This window comes from Hipposideros armiger, unplaced genomic scaffold (assembly GCF_001890085.2).
Source record: "Hipposideros armiger isolate ML-2016 unplaced genomic scaffold, ASM189008v1 scaffold_687, whole genome shotgun sequence".
Lineage (NCBI taxonomy): Eukaryota > Metazoa > Chordata > Mammalia > Chiroptera > Hipposideridae > Hipposideros > Hipposideros armiger.
In genome coordinates this window covers 509,697-520,539 of record NW_017732037.1, presented here as the reverse complement: position 1 = coordinate 520,539, position 10,843 = coordinate 509,697, and the positions used below count along the sequence as shown (strand labels likewise).

General features: G+C 56.3%; 1 protein-coding gene across 1 annotated transcript in view; it reads right to left on the bottom strand.

Annotated features, from left to right (window-relative positions):
* Nucleotides 1–10,843, bottom strand: part of TNXB (tenascin XB) — a 70,212-nt gene that overhangs the window by 31,453 nt on the left and 27,916 nt on the right. Inside the window, 3 exon segments of the mRNA XM_019626683.1 lie at nt 58–233; nt 566–856; nt 2,609–2,902. Of these exon segments, the coding sequence (XP_019482228.1) occupies nt 58–233; nt 566–856; nt 2,609–2,902 (761 nt within the window).

Genomic DNA, 10,843 nt, shown 5'->3' with positions numbered 1-10,843 from the left:
CCGGTCAGATTCCAGGCCGGGGACGGTGACCTCATTCTCATCCCCTGCGACGGGCACTGTCTGGGGCTGCCCCTGTGCATCCTTGTACTGGACCAGGAAGGAGTCAAAGTTGCCCTGGGCCACCGTCCAGGACAGGCGCAGGGAGTCTGGAGTCGAGCCAGTCACAGTCACTTCCCCCAACAGCGGCTGTACGGGGGGCTGTGGGTGGCGGGGCTCCTCTGTCTTCTCTGGGGCTGTAAATAAGAGGATCCAGTCAGGGCTAAACTGGCAGCCTGGGACTGGGACTTGGGGTTTGGACAGGTTGTCACACCTGGAGGGTCATATTCAATTAGCGTGAGTGTGACTCCTGGAAAGTCTGGCACCACCAGGGTATGACACACCTCCTGGGCCTTGGGGAGCAGCTGAATGGGATGGACAGGGCCCAGCAGAGCAGGGGAGGCTGGCCGCTCCTCAGCCCGGGAGCGGGGCCAGCCATCTCGCTGGGAGGCCCAGCTGACTCCTGGCTGAGGGCAAGTGTGTGGAAGGCTGGGAGGGGTCACATGGGGCTTAGGTGGTTTCCACTCACTAGTGGTGCCGTCAGCTGTGAGCGGGCCATGCCGCTTCTTGTTGGCAATCCCAAACAGACTGAATCTGTACTTGTGGTCAGGGTCCAGAGGGGAGACAGTGACCGAGCGCTCTGGTCCTTCCACAGGTACCACCTGAGGCCTTCCATCCCTGTCCTTGTACTGGACCACAAAAGAGTCGAATTGGCCCTCAGGGACAGTCCAGGAGAGGTGCAGCGAGTCCGGGCTGGGATCTGTCACCCACAGCATTCCCAGGCGGGGTGGAGTCGTTGGGCTGGGAACCCTCTGAGGCACTAGGGAAAAGGAGTAGAAAGAAGGGAGGGACACAGATCAAAGAGGGGACATCCATCCTCCCACGTAGAAATGCTGTGTGAGGCTGTACAGGCTGTTCACTGCACAAAGGTGCATGGCTGAAGGAGCACTGAGGGACTGTATCCAGCCAGCACTCTGCGTGTCGAGCTGTGTACAATGGCAACGGGCTATGCCCTCCTGGAGGAAGGATGCTTTCTTCTAAATGTATGGACTAGTGTGGCCCTGACTCTATCCCCAGCCTGGAGAGGGGCTTCAGGGAGAAGGGAGCCCAGCCAGCCCTTTCCACATCTCCGTGGCCAGGGAAGTGTTCCAGGACAAGCTCTGCTGCTTCCAGGCCTAACTACTAGCTGCTTTCTCCTCCAAGGGATGGGAGCATGATGCTTGGAGTGAGTTCATGTGGGAAGGCCTCCCACACCTGTGCCTGGGCCCCACCTCCTCCCCGCCCACCCTGCACCACCAGCCCCACTCCCTACCCTGTGCCATCAGCACTGACACAAGCTCCTCCACCCTCCCTCTTTGCTCTCTATTCCCAGCCCAGATTCCAGAAAGAGACGTCTACACTCGCTGTAGTCATGTCCTCACCTCCATCACCCTCCCAACCCAGGTCCGCCCTCCACGGCAGCTCTCAGCAGGCTCTGTGGTGAGGTCGCCCTTACTAGTCTTGTGGACACTCTAGCTCTGAATCACTCCTACGGAATCTGACATGTCTGACCGCACCCTTCAGTTTGGCGTGCAGCACACCACTTTCTGAGGCTCTGGCCCCTCTTCACAAGTCACCCCTCAGGCCACCTGGGGGCTCCTCTTTCTCTGCTCGCGCCCTGAGTGTTGCCCATCCCAGGGCTCTAGCAGCCCTGTTTCTTCCCACGTGCTCACCCTGGTTCATGTCCACTGACACCAATGACACCCACACCACATTTTCAGGCCTCCCCTCTGCTCTCCACACCCTTGAGGGCGGCAGTATATCACTTTCTGCTCTCGTGACTTCCCCCTCTATGCCTCGATTCTCCATGTCTGTAATGCAGACACACCTCCCAGGCCTACTATTAGGGTTAGGTGTGATGATACACCTAGAACGTCTGGTATACGTGTGCCCTTAACAAATGCTCAAACGTGCTTATCTAAGCGTCTCGCTGCATTGTTCCTCATCTCTGCTGTTCCTAGTCTCCGGAAACGGGACTGTCTCAGCCAGAAATGTGGGGGTGCCTGGGGCCCTCGTGCTCCTTTACCTCCCACATCCAGCCTCACTGCCACCATCCCAACCTGGCCACTATCATTTCCTGCTGGCTCTTAACTCGCTTCTCCAGCTATCCTCTGCAGCAGCCTCGGTGTTATTTGGAAGATAAATATCGAATCATGTCTCTCCCCCTCTTAAAACCTTTCAGAGGTCCCCCTGGGCCCTCAAATGAGGTCCAAGCTCATGCCAGACCCTTGAGACCAGTCCCCTCAGCTCCCCAGGTGCCCTGCTGTCCAGCCAGAGGAAACAGACTTCCGTTCTCTTACAGAGCTGCACTCACGCCTGCCTTGCTCTCCATGGCTCCCTCTGTCTGTACTGCCCTCCTCAACCTCTCTACCTGACCCTCCACTATTCCCTTTTCAGGGTTGATCTCAGGCACCCCTGCCTCCAGGAAGCCTTCCTGGAGTTTCCAAAGCTGGTTCCCAAAACGGTGGGAATATCCCCTGGGGGACCATGCAGAGGACAGGGGGCAGGGGTGCGCATGACTGCTCTCACTTACCAATCTTGGCTTCAGCCACTAGGGGGCCATGCTTCTTCTTGCCCACAAGCCCGTACAGGATGAATTTGTACTTGCGGCCCATATCCAGGTTGGTGATGAGGGCAGAGCGCTGGGGCCCCTCCACTGGCACCACCCGGGGCCCATCCCTGTCCTTGTACTGGATCATGAAGGAGTCGAACGTGCCCTCGGGGACCGTCCAGTGCAGGAGTAGGGAGTTGGGAGTCACATCTGTCACTGCCAGCTCTCCCAGGCGTGGTGGGACCAAGGGCTTCCCAGGCTTTTCCTCATCCCTGTCTGGGGATGGTAGAGGCAAAGCAAAGCAGGAAGACTCAACCCTTGCTTTGCCCTTGCCTCATCCCCTCCTCTCTACCCACTGGCTCACTCCAGCCTGGACAGCTCCCTCCCTGCCTCAAAGGTTCCATTTCCTCAGCCCTCAGCCCTCTGTGACCAGCCTTCTTAGGAAGGGGGCACTTCCCCCCTCAACCTCTGTTCTGCAGTGAGAGCTTTGGCCTTTCCCTTGTGACAGCTGCCCCATCCCTCACAAAGGTCCCAAGGTTTATGGGGACGTTTCAGGCCCTCCATGGTTCTTCCTGAGAGTCTAGAAACTCCCCATTACTGCCTGTAGAGCAGTCTGAAGACTCCATTCCACCTGAACTTCTCTCTCTCCCTTGTTACCCTCTCTCTCCTGGAGTTGCAGGGACAATCAGCTCCCCTGGTCCCATAAAGAGGGACTGGGAGGGAAATGTGACAGCCGGGCACCTCAGGCCCTGTCCTGCACGGGTTCTACAGACCTCACCCATCTATGAAGGATGGCTGCGGTGCTTCCTACGTCAAGAAAACCTCCACCCCCCACAAAANGCCACCGTCCTCTCACCTGTCACCCCGATGGCAGACACGGGGCCCTGGCGCTGGTCACCATGGAAGCCGTACAGGTTCATCTTGTACTTGTGGTCTGGCTCCAGGCCCGAGATGATGACCTCATCCTGGTGTCCTGGCACCTGCACCACCTTGCGCTGCCCGTCCCCATTCTTGTACTGAACCAGGAAGTGGTCAAACTGTCCCTCGGGGACGGTCCAGGAGAGGTGCAGGGAGTCAGGGGTGGCGTCGGTCACTGCCAGCTCCCCCAGGCGCGGCTTGACAGAAGGCTCGGGGGCGGTAGTGGGAGGTTCTGAAGGTTCATCCTCCTCCTCCCTTGGGACTGAATAGAGACCAAGAGTGAGAAAGACCTGAGAGGGGGCAGGTGTCCTGTGGCTCCGCGTGTCTCTGGATTCTCACACTATCTGAAAGGAAGCAGGGTGGCACAGTTCCTCTCTCTTACCTGTCAGGGCCTCGACGTGGGTAGGACCCACACGCTGCCAGCCATGAAAACCATACAAAGTCACCAGGTATCTGTGGTCAGATTCCAGACCCGAGAGGGTGATGTCATTTTGGTCACCCCTTAAACTGATATGTTGAAGTTCCCCATCCTGGTCTGTGTACTGGATCTCGAAGGAGTCAAATTCTCCCTCAGTGTCAGTCCAGGAGAGATGCAGGGTGTGTGGGGTGGCCTCGTCTACAGTCAGCTCCCCAAGGCGGGGCTCCGACTCTGCAGGGCTTGGGGCTGAGGTCTCAGCTTCGATTTCTTCCCTGGAGTCTGGCTCAGAGAAACAGGAAGAGACGCGTGACTGGTCTGTCACTGTACCAGTTCTCTCCAAGGGGAGGGCAGGAGGGAAGGAGGTGAAGGCAAGGGGTCAGTAATAAAGACAGCCAACTACTGGGATGAATTTCAAAAGCATGATGCTAAGTGTAAGAAGCAAACACAAAAGACTATGTATTATGTGATTCTGCAAATGAAATGCTTAAAAAGACAAAACTGAAACGATTGAAAGCAATTGCTGGTTGCCAGAGGATGGGGTTGGGGGAATTGACTGCTAGGGGCGCAGCAAACTTTTGGGGTCCAGAGAAAGGTTTTATATCTCAGTTGTGGTAGTGATTTCATGACCTACACATTTACCCAAGTTCGTTGAATTACCCGCTTAAAATGGGTGAGTTTAATTGTATGTAAACTACACCTCCATAAAACTGATCCCTTTCCCCAAACACAGGGGTATACAATAGGAAGCTCGGAAATTGTGTGGCTGGGTCAGGCCAGGAGAGCCTGGTGGAAGGGGGAACAGTCTATTCTGGCTGCAGCCACACTCACCAGTCATGACAGTGGCGGAGAGGGGACCCGTACGCTTGTCCTCGAGCACCCCGTACAGCAGCAGCTGGTACCTGTGGGCGGGGTCCAGGCCCAAGATGCTGACCTCCCGGGAGCTGCCCTCCACATGCACCACCTGGGGCTGCCCGTCCCTGTCTTTGTACTGGACCAAGAAGGAATCAAACTGGCCCTCAGGGACTGTCCACGCAAGGCCCACGGAGTCTGGTGTCACGCTGGTCACCTGCAGCTCCTCCCCTAGATGGGGTTTTGGGGGATGCTTTGTTCCAGCATCCTCCACAGCACTCTGGGTCTCTGAGATGTAGACACAGAGAGAAAATGGCTGAGATGTTTCTGGAAGGTTGACCTCAAATGGCAGAGTGGAGAAGACTAGACAGGGCTTTGCCATGGCTGAGTCCCGAAGGGCTGGTGCTATGGGCTTATGCAAGGAGAGGGGAGACTAGACCCCAGACCAGGGCTGGGACCAAGGAACAACTGTGATGGCAGCCACCACAGATGACCACAAATGGCCCTGGCCTGGCAGGGTGCCAGATGCCTTCTAGGGAGCCCCCAGGGACAGACGCAGGCCCTACAGGGGCCCCCTCACCTGTGGAGCCGTCCGTGCTGAGGGGGCCGTAGCGCTTCTTGCCCAGGAGGCCGTAGAGGAGGAACCTGTACTTGCGCCCGCTGTCCAGGGGCGTGATGGTGACCGAGCGCTCATGGCCCTCCACAGGCACCAGCCGGGGCCCCTCCTTGTCCTTGAACTGGACCACAAACGAGTCGAAGTAGCCCTCAGGGACCGTCCAGGAGAGGCGCAGCGAGTCCAGGGTGGGGTCTGTCACCCAGAGTTCCCCAAGGCGGGGTGGGGTCCCTGGGCTGGTGTGACCTTGGGCAGCTGACAGAGAGGAAAGGTTCTTGTGTTTATTTTTTTCCAAAATGACTCTTTGACTGTCTCCCGCTGGAGTTGGAAAAACCCACAACTACCCAAATGATCAGTGTTTCCTGCAAATCTTTCCTTCACTCACTCTCCCCTCCCCACCAGCATCCCCAGCTGGCCTGTGCCTCTCCACTTAAGCAGTGTGGGAGGGGTCCTCTGTCCTGAGCCATCTCTGGGAAGAGATTCCCTAGCTTGCTGTTTATCTTCCTCTTGCTGTCCAGACCCTTCCCACTACTTCCTCAGGCTACTTCCTTAGCATGGTACAGCTTGTCACAGACTTGGTGTATCTATTTCCTTGTACCAAGGAGCCCACTCTTTGTGGTTTGACTGGCTCCTGGGGAAATCCGAGGGTCCTGGGGACATCAGAAGGGGCACAGGGTCCCTGATGGGGATAGACAGCAGCTGGGGAGGCATGATGTTATGATGAAGGCGACCCTCATAGGCCCTGATTGAGGAGTGGGGGCTGCCTCCATGTGAGTGGGGGGAGGGGAGAAGAAGAGGTGCTCAGGCAGGGAAGGATCTGGTGTCTGCCCAAGGAGCCATCCTGAAACCGAGAAGGAGCTGGCCTGCTGCCTTCCTGGACAGCGAGGATGCTGACGGCATTGTTATTGAGAGTTTTCTGGCAACAGGGGGCCCCCAGGGGCAGGGGAGGGCTTGGACAGAAACCCAGGAAAGGGGCAGAGCTGGGCTGGGCCCAACTGAGCAGCCAGCCCTGGGCTCCTGGGTACCCCAATTTCTGAGGTTCCAAGAGGACAGAGCAGGAAAGGGGTCCTCTTGGGGAAGCAGATATGGGAACCTGTGGGCCTGAGCCAATAGGGTGAGAGTCAGAGGAGAGACAGCAAAACTCTCAGGAGGCGATGGCTACACAGGGCTGAGGACCCACAAGGCCAAAGGAGGCAGGAAAGGCTCTCGGCTCCTCCTTTCATCCCCTTTATCAGCACCCCAGTTTCCCATGTTCCACCTTCCAGGAAGGAGTCTGAAGGGTCTTCCCCCACTTCAACGGAAGCGGAAATTATGAGAGGAAAGGAAAAGTCAGCAGGGGGAATGGATCCAGGAACTGGCCCCATGTTCCTGGTTCTCATCTGCCTTAGGCCGGGGCAGGCAGTGCGGCTTTTCAAATGAAACAGTAGAAGTGGACAAAGGGGAGAGCTGGCAGGAGAGGGAGATCAGGCAGTGTGAAGAAGGGAGGGAAGGCTGGGGCCTCAGGCTCAGCTTCATGGGGGTCCCCCTCACCCGTCTTTGCCTCTACAGAGACTGGGCTGCGTCGTTTTTCATCCTGGATCCCAAAAAGCAGGAACTTGTACTTCCTATTGGGCTCCAGGTCGGGGACAGTGACCTGGCGTTGGTCTGCAGTCACAGGCACCATGTGGGACTGCCCATCCCTGTCCTTGTATTGGACCACGAAGGAGTCGAATTCCCCCTCGGAGACCGTCCATGAGAGGCCCACAGAGTCCGGGGTCACGTCCGTCACTGTCAGCTCCCCCAGGCGCAGCTTCTGGGGGGACTGTGTGGCTGGGGCTTGCGGGAGCGGAGCTGAGATTGGGGAAGACAAAGAACATGGCTGAGATCTCCCGGAGGGAGAGCTCCCCACGCACAGGGTTCCTGGGCTCCCAGGGACTAAGGGGCCTCAAACTGAGATGGGAAACAGCTACATTTTCACTGCCCTCTAACTGAAATGTAGCATTGCCTTCAGTGATGAACACAGGAAACCAACCTCGGGTACTAGCAGTACCTGTGACTGTCACCAACAGGAATCACAGTTGCTTTCACATCACCTTAGAATGACTGCAGAGACCACAAAATACTAATTACACTCTCACTCCTTCCAAATGCGGGTAGGTTACTGCACATGCCATTAAGTCTTGTTATTAATGAACAAATAAAGAAGTCCCTGTATTACTAAACCATAAATTTGAATTTTAAAATATTTTGATAATTGGATATTGATATAATTGGTTTCCTTTGTAATCCTATGCATTTTATTTTACAGATTTTAAAACATTGCTCTGAGAGGGGTCCATGGGTTTCAACAGAGACCATGGCACAGAAATGGTGGGAACTTATGCTGAGGAAACCTGGAGGGCGGGAAGGCCCTGGAAGCCAAGGGCGAGGGAATACAGTAGGGCCAGGGGGCTGAGCACCTCTGACACGGTATTCAAGGGGTGGGTGCTGTTTAACCCCAATAAAATAGGGCAGCAGGGGGAGGTGGCAGTGTGTCACAGTAGGTTTGTAAAGAGAAGGGGGGAACACAGCCGTGGACAATCAGAGAGGGAGCAAGACAGACACAATCTGCTTTGGATTTGGGTCAGGTGAAAGGAAGGCATTGTGGTCTGAAGGAGGGGTGGAGAGGAGAGGGGGAATGGAGGGTAGGGGAGGTTCCAGCCCCAGGGTCAGGGAAGAGACTAAGATGCCTGTGACCCCAGGAGGACCTGCAGAGGCCACTGAGGCAGGACCTGGGAGAGAGGTTGCAGGGTGGGGGGACTCTGGATAACCAGGGATGGAGACTGCCTGGCCCCCTCACTCACCTGTCATGGCTACCACAGAGAGGGTGCCCACGCGCCGCCCACCATATAGCCCGTAGACGTTCATCTTGTATCTGCGTGCAGGCTCCAGGCCAGGTACGGTGATCTCACGCTGGTCTCCGGCCACAGGCACCACCTGGGGCTGCCCAGCCTTGTCCTTGTACTGGACCACGAAGGAGTCAAACTGGCCCTCAGGGACTGTCCACGCGAGGCCCACGGAGGTGAGGGTCACATCTGTCACTGTCAGGTCCCCCAGGCGTGGCTCCATGGGGGGCTCGGTGGCTGGAGGAGTCTCTTCTGGATGTGGAGCTGAGACAGAGATGGTGGGAGCTGTTAGGAAAAGCCCTTCTTTCCCTTGCTGGTAATTATGTCCGTTGCTTTTGTGGTGACAGCGAGGTCGCTCTGATGCAAAACTGCACTGACTGGCAACATCTGTCTGGCCAATAGCCCTTCACTAAATCCCTGCCAGGATCTGGGGCTGTGCTTAGGGGGAGCTGTGTCAGCTGGCACGGAAAACTGGGAAAGAGGCTTAACTTCCATCTGTGCCTCAATGGCTCTGAGTCCCCCGCCCCAGACCTCCCCACAGACCCCCAGACTGTTTGCTCAGCATCTTCCTTGGGTGCCTAATCCGTGTCTCAAAGTCAACAGTCCAAAACTGAGCCCAGGGGCTCCCCCCACACCTGCTTTCTCCTCAGCTCCCTCACCTTCACAAAACCACAGCTGCCTTCGTGTCATCCTGAGTCCCCTGCTACACCCCAGCTAGGCCCACGAGGAAGTCCTGTTGGCACTACCCTCAGGAGCTGACCCTCCTCACCACCACCACCGCCGTCATCGCCAGGCACCACCAGCTCTGACTGGATTATAGGACAGTCTCCTAAATCACCTCCCTCTTCCACCCTCACCCCTCTTCTCTGTCCCCCACTGTTAACACATTAGTCCAAGCCTGTTCCTGCCACGGCTCTCATCTCACTCAGAGCAAAAGCCAAGTCCTTACAATGGTATCTGAGGCCCCCCACATTCATCTCTCCCATCACCCCATTCCCCGGCCCTGACCCATCTAAAACATTCCTTGCTGCCTATAGATGTTCGGGCACCTTCCTTCTGCCCTGAGTGCTCTCCTCTAGAGGCCTAGGTGGCTTGTCCTCTCCCTCCTTCAGTCTTTGCTCAGCCGGGCCCTTTCCAGCCGCGTTCCCACCCACTCACCTAGTGGGCTTTGCTTTTTTCCCCAGCTCTCATATGGTACCATATGGTACCAATGACATATTTGTGCAGTTTGGTGCCTGTCTCCCTCGGCTAGAATGTGAGCTCCACAGGCAAGAGCTCTGCCTTGGCCATCGCTGTGTCCCCAGCACCTGGCACACAGTGGGTGCTCTACAACGTCTGTTAAATTAACAAGTGGTCTCCATGTCTATGCTGGGAAAAGACAAGCTCAGGACCTGTTGGTCCCAATCGCCCCAGGATGAGCTGAGTTGGGAGACAATCCTCATCAGTGAGTGGACCTGGAAGGTGGTCCCAAGAGGCAGCTGGCAAGGGGTGGGGTGGGGGGGTTCCCAAGAGCTTATTTCTCTGGCTCCTGCAGAGAAGACTCGGTTCCAAACAGATAAAACATGCTTTAAAAATGGCTGGCTGCTGACGAGGCCTCAGGAGGACAGGAGTGAGTCTGAGTGGGGTGGGTGGGCTGGAGGCAGCTGAGGGCGCGACCTCCATATGTCCAGCAGTTTTGGGGTACAGGTGCTGGGCTGTGTATTGTATTTCATTTCATTTCGTTGTCAGATTCCAAAACTCTGCTGTGCCCGACACAGCCCATCGTTACCCAGGGACCAGCGGCAGGACCCCCAGACTACTGCGGCGGCCCAGGACAGACAGACGCACTGAGGTCCCCCTAGAAGAAACTGAGGCCGTGGGTTCTGGGCCCGCAGGAGCACCCATCATGCCCACAGGACAGCAGCTCGAGGTAGCCTTCCCCTCTCCCTACTCTCAGCGCTGACTGAAGCAAGAAAAGGAATCGGGAGTTGAAGTTTCTGGAAATGAAGCCAACCACATTCCTGTGAGTTTGGGCTTAATTTCCAGAAGAAACCTTGCTCTGGAAACCTATCTGTTCCTCAGCTTTTAAGTTTGTAATCTTTCCCCTTACAGTAAAAATTGTTGTTCAAAAATGTGTCTTTTTTCCAGCGAACAAAGGAGAAGACACCCCTTGCTGTGGCCAAGGTGGGCAGGTCCGCCTGGGATGCAGGCAGGAGGTGCTGGGCTGGGTCCTTTATGGTGGCCGAGTTGGCCCAATTGGCCCTGCACTTGGGCCGGGATAGAGGTGGAAGGGACGTTCTTCCCTGCTGTGAAGTCATTCACTGCGTGAGTGGTAGACAGAGCTTCCAGCTGCACTGATGAAGAAGCCAGTGTCTCATGCACACTCTGACCATCAAATTAGCTGAACCAGCCCAAGGGCACAAAGCAGACCTGAGTAAGGAAGGTTGTAATGATGACCCTGGCAAACACTGACAGCATGTCTGCTCTGACCAGGCCCTTTCCTAGTCTTTATGTTGTTAACTCACTGAATCCGCACAGCAGTTCTGTGAGGTGGGCTTTACGAACCCCATTGTACA